We start from the raw sequence: 22,541 nt of genomic DNA, 5'->3' as shown, positions 1-22,541 counted from the left end.
CGTTCCATAGGCAAACACAGTAAAAAAGCTTTGCTTGAATCTAAACAGAGTTATCGTGGTACCCCTGGAAATGAATAATGTATCAGTTAATTATTCATACAAAATACTTTTACTCTACATAACATTCCTGGTTTATGTGTATATTATTTAGTTACTCTATGTCTAATGGAATTACTTGTTTGACTCTAGTATCCTGTAATCTGCCAAAACCGTCCCTGAAATGCCATTATGCCTCTGAGCAAGAGATTGGAGTGTGAATCTGGGCTTTGTTTATGCAGGTAAGCTCTGCTATGGATTCCAAAGCCTGCTTGGAGTATTGACATGACTGAGAATTTCAGAGGAATACCATGGTAACAACTTAAGTGTGTTTATGTAACACATGAAAACTTTAGGAAATCTATTCTGGAAATAATTGTGCAAAGTATATTTTTGTTTCCAGGCTTAAAATTATCATTTCAACATTCTTTTTCCAGAATCTAATTGGGCTTTCTATTCCGTCACTGAAATGGAGGATGGGACACCTAAGGGGATGGTTAGAGAAGGCTAACAGTTTGGTTTTAATTTGTATTGAGGGAAAAACAACCCACAGATCTTTGCACATGGTTAGCAGTAGGTTGGAACAGATCATGCTGAGTGAAGGATTAGTTGAAATACAGAGATTTTCCAGATATTAGACTACACCAAAAATTCAATTAAATATCTAATTACAGCTTTAATTGTTAAACAATCAACCTGCTTACTTTCTAGTGTGAAGTGTTTTGCTTCCTGCTGACTCATGAACAGGTGCAGTGTGCAGGTGAGAGCTCTCTTATCACGACATGAGCGTCCCCAGCTCACCCTTTTCCTACATACATCCTGCGTTACTTTTTAAAGCACAGCCTAGAACCACAAAATATGAAAAGCCTGCAGGGCAAACTGTGCACTTAAAGAAGGCCTTGTAGCAAGGAAAATGGCCTGTGCTTGCAGGCCAGCAATCCAGGGTAAAACTGATCAAATCATAGCCCACCTAGTGTCATGTTTCAAATTAGAAGATCTTTCTATTTTAATTCTGAAGATTAGGAAAGGCATCATAATGCAACAAGGTCAAAAAAAAAAGTTTTTTGGAGGGGTTGTTGGTGTAGGTTTGTTTGGGTTTCAGTTTCTTAAAGAAAGTGTAATACATGTTGTTGTCAATGTTAGCAAGTTGCAAGCTACAATTAATGCTAAGAGTCAGAGGGGAAAAAAAAAGAAGAGAGGTTTGAAAGACCCCTTACCCAATAGACTCCAAGGTGTGTAGGTAGCATCAGATGGGCTGCATAGATATCTGTAAACCCTAAAAGTTGTAAATATGCAGTGGCATCAGTTCCCCTGCAAAGCTAATTTCACATGAGAACAACTACCAAAATCTAGCTTTTGATTTATTGCAAATAATAAAAGGTCCAAGTTCAAGCTTCCAAACCGTCTAACACTGAACTCTTTTTTTCTTTTAAAAATAAAGCATGTAAAATTCCAAAGATGATTTTATCTTTCAATTCTCTGTGAAAAATTTAAACTGAGAGATGGTTGGTAGGCAAAACAAAAGTGGAAGCCACTTTTCACGCAGCAGAAACTGTCAGAAGGAATTGAATAGGGCTGAAACTTACAAAGCTAGCAGTTTGAGGCAAATGCAATAACACTTTAAAATAACATTACAAGATTTATTTTAACATACTTAAAATGCAAAAACTCTTCTGAGAATTCTGGAAATGGAAAATGTTTACTTTAGAAGCACTCGGCTATGTTTTGGTTCCACACTAAGCCATAAAAGGATTCATGAAGCCTGCCTAACATGTGGTTCATAATGTCTGCTTTGTAAATTCAGCGTTCAAATAACGCCAGTGGTAAAAAAATTAAATTAAATTAAAAAGATAAACAACCCTGGGTTATCATAACTGTGGAGAGACAAACTCCTGGGTAATGCGAAGAAGACAACTATCAACTTCCATATAAAGCAATAATATAGACATACATTGTATAGCACCCATGGAAAGGGCTTCCTATTGGTGTGAATCCTATGCCACAGCATAATGGTTCCCAACTGTTTGAAATGTAGCTAGGATGACTGCGTCTTAAATTTCATTTTGTTTTAATTGATTTAAATGTAAAAGCTAAGGAGACAGCCACAGCTTGTAGCTACCAAACTGGACAATAGAGGTCTTCCGTTTCTATTGCCAAGGATGAAGTCACTCATGTCTCTGTGGTGGAACACAGTGATGTTCAGATTGTCAGGATTTTCCTTAGGTGGATAAAAGCCTGCTGCTAGTATCAGTCCTTCTTAGACAGACTTACCTCCAATGGCCGCCACATGGATAATAATGCAATTTAGTCACAGAACTTGCTCTTATGGCTACACTGGCCAACTTACTAAAAACTAAAAGCAACAAAGTGAGGTGAAAGAACAAAACGCACCTATTGAAAATATATAATGCAAGATACCAAAGGGATTTTCTAAATGAATTGAGCAAAGCTCATATGAACTCAGTGTCTGAAGCAGCAAGCACAGGGTTTCACTAGGTCCTCTGAGTTTAACTTGTAGCTTTCAGTATAGTATTTTTATAGGATTTCTCACATAGGTCTGCATCTCTGGCTGGGTGCCAGGGTCTCGCGATCATGCCTCAAGGAGAAGAATTCAGGTGTCCTGGTCTACATTACCCTTCAGGAAGCACCAGGTAGGAGCGGGAAAGGAGCCCTGGGCCAACAGGATCCAACCTTGCTAGGAGCTAGTGCTGAGAATACCGGAAGGGCTGGTGGAGAGACAGCCTTCTTTGAGAGCCTTAGGCACCACTCTTCCTTGAGATGATCATTAATGAAACAGTTCTCTGAGATGATCCTTGCTTGTTCATATTGCTTTGCTTGGTGATTGATGACAATGCACACACTGTATTCAGTGTGAATCAGATACTATATACTCTTCGAGGAAGAAATACCCAGGAAGGGAATTTTCTTGGCTGAAGGCTCAAGGCCATATTTGATTGAGTACCTAATGTCATCATTATGTGTTCCAGAACAGGTACAGAGATAGGTAGACATAAGCTCTGCTCTTGTGTTGAGGCTGGGACCTAAATCTTGGTCCTCTGCAAGAGCAAGAAGAGCTCTTAACTACTGTGCTATCTATTAAGCTTCTAAATTCACATTTTGGGCTTGCATTTTTTTCTCTTACACTCTTTGGTTGATTAATAATTCAATTTTAATTTCTGCAGTGAAAACATTAATAGAAATATCTATGTGTCAGAGGTGGAGGCTCTGTCTGAATTTGGGTGTCATATTGACATATCTGAATGTCTAGTATGATGTGAATATGAAATCCCCTTCCAGGCTTGTGAGGCTGAGGAGTGATGCTGGCAAAAGTAGTTCTCTACACATGGCCGTTGAAGGTATGGCACAGACTCACAGGAGGATCCTCACCACATGTTCCTGCCACCTCTGATTGAGCAGCTCTCTGATGCGTCCCCAGCCATGACAGACTGAAACCTCTGCAAGCCAGGTGTTAAAAGAGTCGTTGCTTTCCATTCTCTGGCAAGTGGTTCGCCTAGCCCTGCAAACTCTCTGACATACAGCAGGAGCCTCAGCCCAGCTTTCCAAAGTCCCAGTGTGCTTTGCATTTCACCTTTAAATTAACCTCAAATGGGTTCAGTGTTAAACTAAATCTCCCAGTTTTTCTGCATTAAATTTATGGGTTTTTTGTTTGTTTGTTTGTTAACAGCTCAAACTCTTACTTATAAGCTACATAATGGATACAAAATATTCTTAGGAAAGCAGCCCTAGCTTAGAAATTAGACAATTTGTAACCCCATGTTATTATTGTGCTAATTAGGTTACTTTTTGATCTAGGTCAGTTTACTTATTTGAAATGTGGAGCTAATAAAAGCTATCCTGTTTATGAGACTATTAAAGGGAGTGAAGAAATTCTCAGCTGTTAAAATGCCTTGCTTCTCTTGTAGAAGTCTTGATTCTAGCTTCCAAAGCCTGCCTCAGGATCTCAAAGCTGATTATAGGTTCAAGTTCAGGAGATAAAGCACCTCTGATCTCTAAGGGTGTCTGTGCTGAGTGTACACCCTACCATATTTACCAATAATTTAAAATAAATTTATATGTGTACATTTGAGAAACAACTATGTAAAAATAAAACTTCAATAAATTTTAAGAATTATTACTTAAATAGTTTTTAATATGATTTGTGTAAAAATGTATTTGAACATCTATTTTTAAATAGACTTTTAAAATATATTATTTTACTTTTATTCGTGTGCACACTCGTGTATTTTTGTGTATGTGTGTGAGTGCATGTGTGCCTGCAGGTATCCAAGGAGGCCAGAGGAGGATGCTAGAGTCTGTAAGATGGGGAGACACCAGGTGTGGCAGCAAACTCAGGTTCCTTATAAGGGTTTCAGGTACTCTTAACTACTGATCTATCACTCTGTAGAAGTTTTATCACCATAAGAACTCACCATAGATGTCTATGGAAATGTTGGTTCTTGAGCAAAACAAGTGAGTCTATCGATTAATCTAGTACTTGTTCAAAGTAAAACGCTTCCAGTCCAGCAATGAAGAACAGGTGGAGTGACAGACACACAAGCAGCACACAGATTTCTTAAGAAAAATAACCAGTCAAAAGCATTCCTTCTAGGCTGCACACTTAGATATTTCAGCAACCAATAAAAACATTCCTGCATAGGGTCACAAATTATTTTCAAAACAAAATGTTGTTACGAAAGTAATGCTTGGATTTAAATAATATGTATTTTGAATATTTAATGAAAAGAACATTCAGGAAAGTTCAGATGTTTAACAATAGTTCTCATTTATGTAGCTCTAAGAATAGAGTTTGATAATATTTCACATAGTTAGAAATATCCAGCTCAACTAGAGACCCATCCATGGGCTAGCAGCAATCTCTGACACTGTTAATGGTGCTCTCTTGTGCTTGCAGACAGGAGCCTAGCATGACTGGCTTCTGAGATGTTCCACTCAGAACCTGACTGAAACAAATGCAGAGACCCACAATCAAATATTGAGTGTATATTGAGAACCTTTATGGAAGGGTTGGGAGAAGGGTTGAGGAACCTGCAGGGCTCTGAGGTAGCCCTGCTTCCCTCAAAGGAAGACCAAAGAGTCAACTAACCTGGACCCCTAGGGATCTCAGAGCCTGAACCATCAACCAAAGAACATATACGGGCAGACCAGGGCCCCACACATATGTGGCAGATATGCACCCTGGTCTTCATGTGGGTCCCAAACACCTATGCCAAACAACTGTAAAAGCTGCTGCCTGTACGTGGGATATGTTGTTCTAGTTGGGCTACCTGGTCTGGCCTCAGTGAAACAGGATGTGCCTAGACCCACAGAGGGCAGAGGAATACCAGAGGAGGTTCTCCAACCTCTCAGAGGACAAAGGGAGTAGGGAATTGGAGGAGGGGCTATGGGAGAGGAGACTGGAAGGGCATACTGATTCAGATGTAATGAGAATAAATAAGTATAAAAGGGGGGTGGACAAAATACACCAGAACAAAGCCACCAAAATACTATGAATAAAGACAATTTCAGTGTTTCCCCAACCAAGCAACAGCGCATTCATTCTATGCCATAAATATCAAACACTTTGCTTCGACAGCTAGGCTTATATTTATATTTTCCACTATTCCAGTCAGGGAAAAGTTCAACATTGTCTCAGGTAATTTAGTGCCAAGTCAAGTCTATCTTCAGACATTTGTTCAAGTAACTGGACCAAGGCCACCTGCTGAAGCCTTGTCACAAGTCACAGTGCTCATCTGATTCTTTTCATGGAGCTGGCTGGCAGGGCTGATGCTGAGCAAACAGTAAGGACATAAACAGCACACAGACCCAGTGACTTGTAACAGTGGGAATATTAAATAAACTGTGCCTTCTGACACACTTCAGTAACCGGAAACCACTGAAAATAACTTCCTCTCAAGAATTTTTTAAAAAGAGAAAGTGGAGAAAAGAATGGCCCCAAGCACCAAGAAGGACACAGATGAAATTTTTAAAAAGGATAGGTTCCAGAAGTACAGTATGCAGGTACTCAAGATTAAATCAAAATGAAAGAAATAGCTTGGATTTCAATAAAATAGAAGGTAAAAATTTTGATATCTGCTATTTGAGAGCAACAGTAAAATTAAATATTAAAAACAATATGAAATTCAGAAAACAAATTACTAGAGCATAGGTAGAGCAAGAAACTATTTCTGGTCCAGGAACTATGTTGGATTTGCAGTTCAGGCAGCCTTAATTCTTTGGTTTTTTCACTGTGATTCAATAAAGAACAGAGGACTTCCACTTCCTACTTTTCTGGCATACCTTTATCTCATACCTTTCTAGTTCTTTTGCTTGGACCTACATAACTAATAAGTGATATTAGACCAATCACAACTTCAGATACAACAGATCGTAGTTATCATAATTATGCTTAATTACTGTAGTTATCAGCTAAAAAGTATCAGAATACAAGACATACTGTGGGCAAATTTCATTCCTACAAAATTATAAGAAAAAATAACAAATTAACCTTTGATATGTTAACTCTTAAAATTTGATCATTCCATTTTCTGGGTGTTAGCATTGGTTTTGGTATTATTGTTGTTTACTTCAGTTTAATACAAGGTCAGTGCAGCCAAGGTAGGCCTCAAATTCTACATTTAGCTTAGGATGACTGATTTATTGATCATCTGCCTCAGTCTCCCAACTTCTGGCAACGAAAGCACAATGCAAAAGAACTGACATGATAGATTACATCACTGATATGTTAGTATTTTAATTTAAAATTTTAACATTTGGTATCCATAGAATTATGTTTGGAGTGATAGAAGACATATGAGAAGTCTTTCAATGCACTTAAGAAGAAGATATATGTTCTGTGAATAACGCATCAGGGGTAACTGCTTTCACATTTTTTGAAGGAATAGTCATTAGATTATAGTTAGAGATTATCTAGAGGTTGCACACCATCCAGCGCATTACTCATGGTCCTAGAAGAGATTGTTTACTCAGTCACATTGGCTTTATATTAGTAGCCTGCTGAGAGCAAGAACTGGCCTGAAATCCAGCATGCCACATCAGAATCTTGACTGATGTCGAGAGAGCAAATATGAAAGGCCCCGATGCTGAGAAAGCAAAAGCACTAGGTCACAGAGTTCAGAGCAATGGCCCCACTGGTCCAATTTGGACATGGCAGATGAACTACAATAAAGCTGCTCTGGCTCAGTTCTTCTCAGAGTTGAGTTGCTTCAGAATCACCAACAGAGTGAGTTTGAATACAGATGGATGGCTCCCTCCTTCAAAGTTCCATTTAAGTCTGACTTGGAACTCAAGGCTTTCCATTTCCTTAAAACTACCTTGGGAGAAACACAGTGGAGCAGCATAATCTTTTTTTTACTGTCAAGAAAATAAAGCTCAGAGCCCTCGGCATGCTGCAAGTATCCAAGAGATTGCTTTTGTTAAAGTGATGACCCCAAGACATTCTTCTCTGAACCACATGGGAACATGCTGTTTAGAAACTATTTCCTCCCTGCTCTGACTCAATAATATTCAGGAACTACTTGGCTAGGCAATGAGACTCAGTAAGTAGCAATTCCTTATATAGAATCCTTGTGTCTCATTCCATCAATTCATTTGAAATGTTTGGAGGAGGAATATTTCCATAGTCTTGACTTACAATCACCCACTTGAAGTTATGTAAAAATTGCATTAGACAAGTCACACTCAATGAGTGTGATTTATTTGGTAGGAGGCTGGGGGGGGGGATACTGTAGAGATGGATATCACAGGACAATCCATGGTACTCAACTCTCCCTTCTGCCAAGTCCTTAAGAGTCAGAGGACTGAATTTGGTCAGGGCTTCTTTGGTCTATTAGTCACCTTACTGGTTCTGAGTCAGATCTCTGAGGTGATAAAACAGTTCTTAGCTACATGGCTATCACATTACATAAATGGCTCTATTTAGTTTATTCAAAATTTCTAGAAAATACTAAATTGGCATATTAGGTGTAAGGGAATATGTAGACCAAACAAGGATAGCAAAAGAGCATCCATTGATACAGCCACACAGGGACACTTAGTGGTTACTGGACTGTTCATGTTACTTTGCAAACATTATAAATAAAACCAGAAAAGAAAATATCTTTTAGAATTTTTGTTTGTCCTACTTCTTTGGAGCTTAATCCTCTTTAAAATAGAACAGAGTTCCTATTCATTGATAAATTGTTTTAAATTAGTTCTGATAAGTGATTTACCTTGGCTGTGTTGAAGTGCTTCAAATCAGGTACTTGGGTTTTTTTGGTGTACAAACAATTATTTCTATATTTACAAGTGTACCAACAAAACTCTACACTACATATAACCAAAAATTAAAATACTTATAAAGGATCATTCTAAACAATCAAACAGTAGGCAAAATACTGCAACCTGAAACTGTGAGACAAAGATAGTGAGCAAATTTAGGGAAGAAGAAAATATACACATTGAAGCCACTGGTAGAATCCACTACAGCCATCACCTTTCCCATTTCTACCTACTATACTGAGCTTCATATGGAGTAAAAGAGGCATTCTCTCTACTGGTATTATACTTGAAAAAGAAAATTTCATTTAGTAACTATTTAAATGGCATGGAGAAACATAGTAGGTAATGTAGTTCATCTTTAGATCTAAAAAGTCCAACATTATATACAATGGTATCCTCAACTGTTATTCAGTGTTTCACCTGGTGTGAATAAAGGCAGCGCTTTCTACTGTCATTAAAAATATACTCTATGCTGAATGGTGGCTGGCCCATACCAATAATCCAAATGTTTAAGAGGCAGAAGGATGGTAATTATCACAATATGAGGCTAGAAAGAAAGTTCAACAGAGAAAGTTCAAGAACAGCCTGTCTAAAGGAATTCTAGAAATATCAAATCATTTGGCACATAGTCCAGCAATTATTATAGTATAGAATCATTGAACATTTATATATAGAATCATTGAACATTTCTCAAATTGGGGGAAAGGTGCTTAATGTCCCCTATCACTGTCACACAGGGTGATCACAACAGGCACTAACAGAGAAAACAGATAAACACAAAACTGAGGGACCTGGGGGTGGTATCATGGGAACTAAAACACATCAAAAATAAATTCCTTTTGATGAGCACTCTAAAAAGGATGGAATCTCTTCTACAGCACTTCTACATAAGATATGGCCAAAATTACCTGACAAGCTGACTAGGTAGAATCAGTGCCAAGAGTACAAAATAATGTACTTTGAGAATATTACCAAATGAAGAAAATTAAAGAACACGCAAGTAATTGCAGACTTGATTTCAAGATTGAAGTCAGCACCATATACAGGCAAACAACAACAAAACAAATGAAAGAATTAGGATAGTTTAGAAAAATCTGTATTGGTTGGTGAAATTATATAAGTGTTATTTAAATTGCCTTGATACTTGTAGAATGGCCACAAAGATATGTGTTTAGACAATGGTGGGTGAAAAGAATACAGATTCTGTACATACTGTGGTGATGCTGAATTATTGTGGTCACTGTGTTGACATTGCCCTGAGAAGGGATTAAAGAGCTGACAGCTCAGCGTAACTCTGTGGACAGAATATATGCCAATTATACACCAGGCAGAAATGTAAGAATTCTGCTGGCATCTGCCATAACTACAGTTGTCCTGCTCATGTCTCATGTTCCCCACTTTGTTGAACACAACTTTCCAAAATACAGAAGGAAGCTTAAGATAAAGATCATGTCTGTAAGCTCATAGAAATGGGATAATATAAAGAAACTTCATCATAAGAATTCATACTTTCAAATATCTTCCTCCACTACTATTCAACTTGACATAATATAGCCTTAAGCACTGAACTCATAGCTATCAAAACAGGCCCAGTGCTGCAGTGACAAACAAGAATTCCAGATATTTGCTTGTATGTGTGTGTGTGTGTGTGTGTGTGTGTGTACAAATTAATCTGTGATAACATATGCTTGCTGTATGTCCATAGCATAGATCACTGAAATGTAAACCTACTATAGATTTCTAAAAAATGGTTTGTTCCAACAGATTATTAGTACATACTTTTGAAATAATATTCATTTTAAAGTGAATGTATGAAGCACTTAGACTTATTCTATGTGATATTCATTGAATAAATTAGATAGTATACACTTACAAGTCATATCTTCATAAGGCATACAAGAACAAGCTTACCATGACTGGGGTATCCAGGTGTAGAGGGGTCTCCTCCTGGATTCAGAGTCACCATAAAAGGCTCAGAGCTAAGGACTGAAGACTCTGGTGCATCACAGGGATCAATGTAGAGAAGAGCACCTCCAAACCCAGCCTTTTCCAATAAGGAAATCTACAGAGCAAATAAACAGTTGAAAGTGTTATACACAGTAGATGGGTCCTGCATCACTCTGTCCTTATTGTCAGCAGACAGAATGATTCTTTCCACATTTAAAAGAAAATTGCTTTTTCTGTTTTCCAAAATTTGAGATGTGCAATATTTTCCTACTTTGCTTTTCATCATTGAGGTAAACATCATGACCAAAAGGCAACTTGTGGAGGATAGGTTTATTTCTCTAACAGTTCCACATCACCAAAGAATTTCAGGACAGGAACTTAAAGCAGGAACCTAGAGGGAGGAATTGAAATTGGAGAAGAGACTTTTGGAGAACACTGCTTGCTGACTTTCTTCCCTTGGTTTGCTAAGTTACTATTCTTATACAGCTCAGACCCATCTGCCCAAGGATGGCAATGCCCACAATGTAAATCCTTTATTGTTTAACAACTAAGAAAATATGTCACAGAGGTGCCCAAAGGCAAATCTTATGGAGACAATTCTTCAACTGAGATTCAAGTAAGTCTAGGTTTGTGTCAAGTCAACAAAAACTTACTATACTAATTACCAATAGAACATAAAACAATGTGGACTGTACATGGATGAATTTTCTTATTTTATTTTATTTTTAAATATAGCATGTGGAACTTACTCTTTGAAAATATCATATAGGCATATAATGTATTTGTATCATATCTCCTCAATCCTTCCAGCTCATTCTTGGTTCTCTGCAAATTACCTTTCCAAATTCATGTCTTCAGTTTTTGTTTTGTTTTGATTTGATTTTAAAACACCTGCCCAGTCCAATTGGTGCAGCCCATATATACACAAGTTTAATTTCAGGTCACTTCTGTAGGAATGGGCAACAACAGCTGTTGGGAGTTGCAGTTCTGACACGTTTAGAAGACACTCTTTCACTCAAGTTTCCCTGACCTCTGTCTATGATTTTATGGTGTTTTCTGAGCCTTAGGGAAAGAGTGTGATATGAATGTCCCATTCTTAATTTGAGTTCTTGACTACTCCTTTCTACCTTGTAGGTAACATTTCTATATTGTTTATATATGATTTCTTTCTCTACTAAAGACTTTCACACTCTCTTTTTAAAAATTGTCTAAGGACTTTCTACTGTTTTAAAGCTATCAGAGGTTCGCTCATGGATAGGGTTCTGCTTTTATATAAATGGTATTCTTCTGCTTGTTCTTTTGTTTCTCCAGAACTCAAGGTAGTCCAGTAAGATGATGTATTTCCTTCAGAGGCAACGCTCTCTTAGCAAAAAAAAAAAATAAATAAAAAAATAGAAAACTTCTTCTCTTGCTCTTTGGATAGTAGCTACTATTATGAATCGTTCAAGATCCTCCACAACATCACTCGTTTTGCATCCTCAGCCTTACCTGGGAGACAGGAAAGTTAAAGCATTTCCAAATGACCTCATCAGAGGTTTGTTTTTGAAACAATCCTTTCCTGTCTGATGATGTTAGAAAATATTTGAAAGCAGAGCCAGGATGCCTTCTTCAATATGTTTGATGTAAAGATTTATTCTGTTATTCAAAAGTACGCAATGTATAGTTTAATGGCAAAGATGAGCTTGACAATGTCTCATGTTCCAGATTATTTTATCATGTTTAACTGATTTATTTTTTGTTACATGTTTTACTGTCACTTAATCTAATATGAATAACAATAATGATTTGCCACTTCTATTTGTTTTCCATCGGAGAGTAAAAGTAATTAGAGGTCATTTTAGTAATAAAACAGAGTAAGATTAACACCTATATTGAGTGTAGTTATTGCTACAGATCCAGGGACCTGACTTAATACTTATATTTTACTTCCCAATTAGCTTTACACACAGTTGTTTATTGAACCATGCACTAGACTAAGGAAAAATCTCTATGACCTTGAGTAGGCCCTGTGTTGAGAGCAAGGATCAAGCTTGTTTTCCAGAACTCAGGTTAATAATGCATATCATAGAATGCCTCATAGGCAAGCAACAGTATTGCTACATAAACATTTCTATGGGAAGAATGGTCTTGGCATAGCATCTATTCCTCAATAAAATGGAGCCCAGAGAAAACATTTGGAATACTCAATGTATGTGTTTATTATTGAAAAAAAATGTAATCATACACACAGAGACACCCACACAAGCAAACACACACACACACACACACACACACACACATAAATACACCCACTCATGCACATGTGCACGTGTCCTAGTTTGGCTTCTATTGCTGTGATAGAGAGGATGGCCAAAGGCAGCTTTAGGAGGGAAAAGATTTATTTGATCTGCATGTTACAGTCCATCATTTATAGAAATAAATCCAGCAATTAAAGGCAGGAACTTGAATCTGTAAACAATGGGGAATTCTGCTTTCTGGCTTTAAGACTTGTATTCAGCTACCCATCTTATATACTCTATGGCCATTGGTCCAACAGTGGCATCTTTACATTGCCTGTGCCTCCTAAGTCAGCAACTAAAAAAATAAAAATAAAATAAAATAAAAAAGTGTTTGCTGACATAACATGCCCAAAGGGTAATCTGAGGAAAACATTTCTGAAACTAAGAGCCAATCTTCCACGTGTGTAAAGTCAACAAACATCATTAGGCATCACAGAAAGAAAGTAACTTATGAAAATAAAATTAAAACATAGACATTTAATATAAGTTGGCATTTCAATGTGATTATGTTTAAATGTTTTATACTTTATAATTTTGATATAGTTAACAATGGTTCATACATTTTAATTAGAATATAGGTGACAATGAGAACCCGGAAGGAAACCAAATACCTTCTACAGCAATCCACTCAAACCAGACAGACCTCTGTCTTTCACATTCTGAGCTTCAGCAGAAAGAAGGAAGAAACTTATTGGATGGGGAACATTAATGGGAAAAGAATACATGGTTGAGAGGTCCAGGCTTAAGGTTGTGTATCTCAAACTCACCACGAAATGCTGTTGAAGGACTTCTAACTATTGGAGAATATATTGTGGAATATAAACCTCTCTTATAAAACAGTTATTTTCTACATTAAAATACTATTTTATTCATAAAGCAATTTCAGTTTGTTCAGATTAAAACTTTCCATTAGGTGTATACAGATTTTTGACATTGCAACATGATATGATCATTTGTAAAATGTATGATTTGCAAAGTGAACTGTACAACCTATTTATAAAATTGTAACAAAATTTCATAATGTTTTAAGATTACGTTATTGTGTTATATTGGCCTACAATTAGAACTATCACAGGTCACATATGAATGACAGAGTACAGTTTCTTTGCTTGTTTCTTAATAAATAATAAGCATTTTTTATGTTGATGAGTTCTACATGATTTCCATGTCTATTGTTGAATTACATAAATAATACTATATCAAGAAGTTATCAAATGTTATTTAACCAACCCATTATATATAATACTTAATTTTATATTGAAATAAATGGCTTTTTGGATAAAATTCTGTATAATATCTACTTTGTAAAATATTGCAATATTTTGAAACGGCATTGGAAATTTACCAAGAAGTCATTCATGAAATTAAAAATTACTGCATTGAGCTACTGAACACAAGATAAAGATGATATTAGAGAACAAATATAACAGCACAGAAGTGCTTGCCACAAGGCCCAGATTTTCAAAGGAATATGGAAACAGAAGTCAGGTCACATTAGGATCATCCTTTAAAGACTCAGGAAAGCAGTTTATCCTAGAAAATGTATTCAGTTTTCCTCATTGTTTCATTATAGTTTATTTACTGCAGAAAATATCATGGGGTCATGTTGGCACCAGTAAGAGAACCCTAGGAAGGGTGAAACTTAACTGAGAAATTTTGTCTATCAGATTGGAATGTGAGTAGTTCTGTTGGATATTTTCTTGAACATGAATAATAGGAAATTGCCTAGCACATTGTGATTGGTACACACCTTGGACAGACGGTTCTGAGTTGTATTAAAAAAAAAAAAAAAAAAGGCAAGCTTAGCAAGCCATGTGGGGAAAGCCAGTAAGCACTGTTTCTCCATGGCCTCTGCTTCAGTTCCTGCATCTAGGTCTCTGCTTGAGATCCTACTCCATTCTTTCAGTGATGGACTGTTATCAGCAAGTGTAAGTGAAACAAATCTTTTCCTTCTCCATGTTAGCTGTAATTAGTGTTTTAGGAAAGAATCAGATACTAAGTAGATTATGTGTGACAGACATATTTTATTAGACAAATATATTTGTTGTAGGTACAAAGTTAATTTCAATACAATGTGAATGGATGAAAGCAGATAAGCTTGTGGCATATCTTTTTGGTGTAGGAGGCCTGCACATTGTTAGAAGGTGAGAATATCTAGCACTGTTCAGCACCTTTTACAACTCAGATCACTTTAGTTTCTGGATAACTATATTAGCAGTATAAGTCCTGAATCTAGGAGGCAAATGTTAGGCTACAACTTCCTGTTTGGTTCTCTTCAAGCTGTTAACCATATTAAAGTGGTTTGTAGATAGGAGATTCTAGGCAGACACAATATGAACTATTCAGGACACTGGTGACAAACCAGAATCAGGTGATAGGAAGAGAAGAGATGCTCTGAAGGCTCCAGTCAGCCTCCTTCCTTTCAGTTTGACTAGCTCATATTTTTCTCTTTCTTTAAAAGGGCTTCAATTACTTCCAAATAAACCTGTACCAACCAAATAAATGCAAAAGTGTCCTGATGGAAGAGATTTATGAAGTCTGCTACCTCTTTTGACATTATGAATAGAGGACAGCATACATGATCTCTCTCCTCCTTGGTTTCATCATTTACAAAATGCAAAAATTGAGCTACATTTTTAACAAACATCTTTTGTGATCCAAATGAAAAGCCATGAAGTCTAACCCAGTGGTCTTGAAACATCAATGAAGGTTTAATTATTGTGTTTTAGACAGATGTCCATTCTCTAACAACAAGGACATTTTCTCAGGAACTGTTCTTAGGAAAATTCTCTATTGCATAAACATTAGAGAATCTGTGTACACAAACTGAGATGGTGTATATAGTCTAAGTATACATGGTCCACTTTAAACAAAATAACAATATCTATCTATCTATCTATCTATCTATCTATCATCTATCACATTACTTATATATTGTCATAATTGAAATTCTCTTTTAAAACTATGTCTAATAGCATTCTCTGTAATGCCACTGTGAAATACTATTTTCAAAACTTATTCACATTTTATAATCTAAACCTTGAGGCTTATTGCTTTATAGAGGACTATTTATTATATAATCATAAGATTAAGTAAACTTGTTTTAATGAAACTATCAACCTTGTATTTATCCTGAGAATATTTGTACTTTAAATGATTCAATCAGTAGTTTATTTCAAGAAGAGAAGTTAACTGCTATACACAGCTATTGAATGTTTATTCAAAATGTCCAAAATATTTATCCAAAATCATATATATGCTTGAAATTATGCTTTCCATAAAAATAGGAATAATAAAATCAACTGACAAGAGTCCATTGTACTAGACAGTGCTAAATCCTTTGTCAAATGACAAGGGGGACTTTTCCTGCATTCAAAAGAAGCAAGGCTATTTGAAAGTCTTTCGGACTTTCAGATTATCTCATTAGGACATATGCTCCTGATGGAGCAGCTAGATGAGTCACTAAGGAGTTTCTTAGCTCTCCTGAGACACATTCAAGTTGGTATACCAGATGTCATAGTTACTTTTTATATTGTTGTGATTAAACATCCTAGTAAAAGATAGTTAGTGGAGGAGGGTTTTTACTGACTCAGCAGTGGTAGGGATTGGGTCTAAGGCTGTCTCAATTCAATTCGGTAGCCAAAGGATGAGGTTTTCCATCCTCAGCTGGATTTGACTGGCAATAAAGAATTGCTGTACAGCCAATGGCTGGGCAGGTAGACTGAGGTGTGACCTGGAGATTCATGGGCCTAGAATCCCAGGGACAGGGAGCAGAAATTTACCATGATTTGAGCTGCAAAAGGAAAATCATGAAAAATGTAGATGAGAAGGAATGTGCCCTGGAAGGGCTGCCCAGAAGTATCCTAGGCAGTAAAGACTAGATAGCCACCCAGAAGGAGCCAGGGCAACAAAGATAAAATATAGAATTAAAGGGCTTTAAGCCAGGATTACAAAAGGGAAATGTGTGTTACTGGTGGGGAGGATAAGAACTGACCAGCCTTTGAGCTAGTCAAGGCACATTATAATTAACTCTCTCTCTCTCTCTGTGTGTGTGTGTGTGTGTGTGTGTGTGTGTGTGTGTGTGTGTGTGTGTGTTTCATGAGCAAATCCAGAAAGTTCCTGGTGCAACTTGCCAGGAACCAAATCAGTGTAGCTAAACTTGCAACAACAGTAGAAACCCAAAGCACCTGATCACATGACATCTAAAATCAAGAAGCAGGCAATGAAGAGTGCATGTGCTCAGCTCATTTTCTCTTTGTTTTATAGTTGAGAACATAGCCCAGGGAATGGTTCCACCTAGAGTGGGCTGGTCTTTCCAGCTTAATTATCTGTATGTGAATAATATTTATAGGCATGCTCAGAGATCTGTCTGTCAGAAATCTTTAACTCTTATCAAGTTTACACTTGAGAGTAACCACCCACAGAGATATATCACCTTGTTAAATCTATTATCATATCTTCTCTACTGCACTCCTGTCACTGCAAGACAGAAACCCTCATATCAAAGTATATGCAGTGTCACCAAAACTCAAGTGATATTTTATTTTGTTTTTATTTCTAACAATTAAAATATGTTTGAAGAAAACCTTTAACAATAGCAAAATTTTGCCAACTTGAAGTGAGATTGATATAACTTCAAATTACTTATTACCTAGTGCAGTTAAGTGGCAAAAATGATTTTACTACTTTTGCTGAACAGCTGTTTATTCTACTGTACTTATCAACTAATAAATGGTTGAATAAACAAATGTTTCATATGTATCCATCATGTCCATACTGCACAGAAATGTTATTTTGATCTATTGTTCACACACTGAGGCTGAGAAGCTCATGTGACATATTTTGTTGTGGCATTTACAGACATTGTTACAGTATGACTGTAAGTATTAAGGCAGATTGTTTTGTAAAATTTAGAAATAAAACAAAACATTTAATTAAATGTGTTACATTTGCCCCTTATCATTCTTTAAAATACAAGTTAAAAATAATTTTATTTTGTTTATGCTGCTGTCTTGTTATTGAAGAGTGGAGACAGACTTGTGGGAATTCCCCTAGAAGGCTTTGATTTTGTGATTTTTGTCTTGCTCACAAGTTCTTATACAAGGATACATTGGGCCATTTCAAGATTATTTTTCACATGCATCATATCATGAACCACACTTGGACATTTCTAGTTGTTTACAGTAAAAGATAAATTACCAAAAAATCAACTGCCAAAAAATGGCAGTACCAGTACATGGTCAGATAATAGGTGGTAACTGCAAAGACCAGACCCAGGTGTTACATTTTTGACATAGGTTACCATTCATTGCATTTAACAAGGCAAATCTGGACACTCAGTGGGTATATACACTTTAGATACCAAGGGAAAATTCAGACAAAGAAATTCAAATCCAAAGTTACAAGAAAAATGTTTCTGTTACTTCTTATACTTCTGTTTCTTCTTTCAACCTCATCTTTCATTTCATAGTTGTTACTTTTTTAACATAACTCATTTCTTCAGTGTCTAGTAAGAAAATATCAGTTGAATTCAGCAGCTGATTTACTTATCAACTACTGAGACCTCAGCTAATGTGTTCTAATCAACTCAGCCACCAATTGACAACTTACCATTTTGGACTGATGCATGCTACCTTTGATCTTCATATTTTCCTTGCACAAAATTCACGGCACTTCTAGAATGCCATAGTCATTTCAAACATCAAATGGAGGTGGTTCTGATTTCCATCCCTCAACACCTTCACAGCATCAGTAGAGCATTAGGAATAACACTTGGACATTTGTAGTTACTACAGCTTTTTGAGCTCTTTTATGGAAAACAGGAGTATAACAGAAAAACTATAGTTTAACAGAGACTGACATGCTGTTGCCAGTTGCGTAGTGTTCCCTCAAAACCCACACACGGAAGTCCTCATCCTCAGCACAGTAAAATACAACTACTATTGGAGGTAGAGCCTTGGACAAGGGGGATAATATTGATAAATGAGTGGACACTAATCTCAAAGGAGTGGTTTCCTGATAAGGTAGAAAGACCTGGAGAGATTACATAATTAGCAAAGTGTATGTTGCACAAGTGTGAGGACTTAAGTGTGAGCCCTGCAACCCAACTAAAGAAGCTAAGTGTAAGTCAGTCTGACGGTTCCTCAGAAAATTGGACATAGTAATACCGGAGGATCCCACAATACCTCTCCTGGGCATATACCAGAAGATGTCCCAACCGGTAAGAAGGACACATGCTCCACTATGTTCATAACAACCTTATTTTTAATAACCAGAAGCTGGAAGGAACCCAGATGCCCCTCAACAGAGGAATGGATACAGAAAATGTGGTTCATTTACACAATGGAGTACTACTCAGCTATTAAAAAGAATGAATTTATGAAATTCCTAGGCAAATGGATGGACCTGGAGGACATCATCCTGAGTGTGGTAACACCACAATCACAAAAGAATTCACATGATATGTACTCACTGATAAGTAGATATTAGTCCAGAAAATTAGAATACCCAAGATATAACATACAATTTGCAAAACACATGAAACTCAAGAAGAACAAAGACCAAAGTGTGGACACTTTGCCCCTTCTTAGAATTGGGAACAAAACACCCATGGAAGGAGTTACAGAGACAAAGTTTGGAGCTGAGACTAAAGGATGGACCATTTAGCGACTGCCATATCCGGGGATCCATCCTATAATCAGCCTCCAAACTCATACACCATTGCATACACTAGCAAGATTTTGCTGAAAGGACCCAAATATAGCTGTCTCTTGTGAGGCTATTCTTGGGCCTAGCAAACACAGAAGTGGATGCTCACAGTCAGCTATTGGATAGATCACAGGGCCCCCAATGGAGGAGCTAGAGAAAGTACTCAAGGAGCTAAAGGGATCTGCAACCCTATAGGTTGAACAACAATATGAACTAATCAGTACCCCCTGGAGCTCTTGACTCTAGCTGCATATGTATCAGAAGATGGCCTAGTCGGCCATCAGTGAAAAGAGAGACCCATTGGTCTTTCAAACTTTATATGCCTCAGTACAGGGGAAACGCCAGGGCCTAGAAGTGGGAGTGGGTGGGTAGGGAAGTGCGGGGGAGGGCATGGTGGACTTTTGGGATAGCATTGGAAATGTAAATGAAGAAAATACCTAATTAAAAAAAAAGAAACTGTTAAGAGAATGAAAAGATAAGCCGTCAACAGTGAGAAAATATTTTCAAAACACTTGCTGTTAAGGAAATCGTCCCCATGCTCAAATAATTCTTAAACCACAACAATAAAATGAAAGCCATCTCCATTAGAAATGGATAAAGGAGCCATGCAGACATTTCACAGAATATAGAAAAAAAAAAAAAGAAGCTAAGTGTACTGGCATATGCTCATAATTCTAGTTTTAGGGAGGTGAATACAGTTTGATTGCCAAGGCTCACTAGGCAGCCTACTTAGTGTCCTGGGAAGCTTGAGAAGATGTAGAGACATTCTTCAAAATGCATATAGAAGGAAACCCCAGGTATAGCATCTTATTGTCCCCTTGCTTCCACAGGTATACACACCTTCCTGGGTACCTGCCACACACATACACAAACACACATATATAGGCAACTGAATATATCCATATTCAACACACACACACACATCACAATTATCATTATCATCATCATCATCATCATCATCATCATAAGTTAGGGGCAGTGCAAAGGCTTTTATGAGGACATGGAAATGAAAGCCAACTGCAAGCTAAGAGGAGAAACCATGTTAACACATTGGATGTGAAATTTTCTGAGAAAACTAATTTCAACTCTTTAAATGACCTGATCTGTGGTATTTTGTTATAATCACCGCTCCATCCCCTAAAAAAAAGAACATACCCATATAAGGAACTATCAGCTAAACTCTGACAAGGATGCAGGAACACGGGTGCAGGGATCATCCTCAGAATCAATTTGATAAAACCTGATGTGTTTATTACGCATCTGCTGTGAGCCAGGTGCTGATTTTAAGTCATTAATTGATTTATTTTCAGATCATTTGAATTTTCATTATATAGCTATGAGTACTGTGAGTACTGAAGGCTTGGCAAGAAACAAAGGTAGTGTGTGGTCCTGTAGGGATTAAACTGGAGTTTCCAGGAATCAAGTCTGGGCATTTTTCTATTGTAGCACATCTATTCTTGCTAGGATTTTTTAGGTGTTTTTGTTTTGTTTTCTTTTGTTTTTTGATTTTTTGTTGTTGTTGTTGGTTGTTGCTGTCTTTGTTTTGTTTTTCAGGTAGACATTTGGTGGAGTCATTATGGAAGAAGGAATCTCAACTTAGAAAATCCATGTACCTGAATGGCCTTTGAGAAAACCAAGACTCTTAGAATGTTTTCGTGATCAATAACTGATGTGGAAATTCCAGGCTCACTTGTGGATGGTGTCACCTGTGGGTTGATAGTTCTGGGTGCTACAAGGAAGCAAGCTGAGCACGCCACTCAAAGCAAGCCAGGAAACAGAACTCCCTTCTGGCCTATGCATCACCTCCTGCCTCCAGGCTGACTCCTATCTGTGAGGCCCTACAACTATGCTCAGAAAATACTCTTCCTCTCCAGATTTTGTTGGTCTTGTTGTCACAACCATAGAAATCCCAAGGAAAGGGGATAGCATTTGAAATGTAAATGAAGACAATATCTAATAAAAAATAAAATATAAAAAAATTAAAAAAAAACAAGGAAGATAACACATTCCCTTCAGTTATGTACTCACCCTTTAAACAGACATTGGCTAAGGGTAAGTTTATAAAGCAGCAGTTTGTCCCTGCTATAAGACATTTTCTTTCATTCTTTTTTTTTTTCTTTTCCCTTTTCGAGAGAGGGTTTCTCTGTGTAGCCTTGGCTGTCCTGGAACTTAGCTGGCCTTGAACTCAGAAATCTGCCTGCCTCTGCCTCCCAAGTGCTGGGATTAAATAAGACACTTCTGTCAGTATTGTGATCGCTCAGAAACTGAGCCACCAACCAGACATCCTTCTCTGGCCTCAGTGAGAGAAGATGCACCTAACCCTGGAGAGACTTGAGGCCCCAGGGAGTGAGGAGGTCTGTTAGGGTAGGGGATGGGGGTGGGGTGGAGACATCCACTTGGAGATGAGGGTGGAGATATGGGATCAGGAACAGCCAGAATGGGGACCAGGAGGGGATTAATGACTAGACTGTAAAAAAAAAAAAAAAAGGTTTAAAAAAAGAATGTATACTAAGAATGCAAAAAATAAATAATATAAATCTTATATTACATAATAATTTTCATACATGTAAATTAAACAATTCTTGGTAGGTAAAAAACTAAAAATAATATAAATAACATGCAGTCACTTTTAAGTGTCTATTTTAAGACAAGAAATCACAGCTCAGATTTTTTACAGATATTCTGGCGATTGTTATTCTCACTGGCAGACAAGCATTTGTCCTTTACCTGTGTATTGTATTGAAGAGATGACATTAAATTGGTCTGCAGAGTCTTACATGCTTTGTTATGTTTCAGAATAAACTCCATTTTTTGTTATCTAGAAAATGACGATTAAGGTAAGACAATTTAGTGCAATCAGACAAACTGTGCCCAATGATGATCACACAATTCTTTTTTTAAAAAATCACTTCACAACTTAACTTGTGATTCCAAATTGCTGTATGTGATACATACTGAGTTATTTCAATAATTCCAGTGACTTTAATAAAAAGTGGTGACTGCTCTTGTAGGGGAGAATGTGTGGAGCCATTTGGATATTGAATCTTACTGCAGAGGTCTGAAACTAACAAAAGCTTTTAATTTGTATCCTTACAATTTGAGATAAAAGCGGGAGGAAGGAACAATGCCAGGGAGAAAAGGAAGAGGGTGGGAAGATATCGCTAGGTGTTTATGTTTTACTCCCTGGCAACCCATTACCTTATTCAGATTCACCTGGAGCACTCTTAACTCAAAAGTGAAGCAGAGGTGACCTAAAGAGCACCAGGTCAAGACCACTCTGTTATTAGTAGCAGA

At 37.1% G+C, this 22,541-nt stretch overlaps 1 protein-coding gene across 4 annotated transcripts in view; it reads right to left on the bottom strand.

Moving 5' to 3' along the window:
• Naaladl2 (N-acetylated alpha-linked acidic dipeptidase like 2) overlaps positions 1-22,541 on the bottom strand; it is a 1,298,244-nt gene that overhangs the window by 509,109 nt on the left and 766,594 nt on the right. For all 4 annotated transcript variants that reach the window (XM_085836003.1, XM_085836001.1, XM_085836004.1 and 1 more), the window contains one exon: positions 10,225-10,375. In XM_085836003.1, the coding sequence (XP_085692129.1) occupies positions 10,225-10,375 (151 nt within the window). The remainder of the gene's footprint in view (positions 1-10,224; positions 10,376-22,541) is intronic.

Source organism: Mus caroli, unplaced genomic scaffold (genome assembly GCF_978045245.1).
Source record: "Mus caroli unplaced genomic scaffold, Mus_caroli_1 scaffold_3, whole genome shotgun sequence".
Taxonomy (NCBI): domain Eukaryota; kingdom Metazoa; phylum Chordata; class Mammalia; order Rodentia; family Muridae; genus Mus; species Mus caroli.
This window is presented reverse-complemented; position numbering and strand designations above follow the sequence as displayed.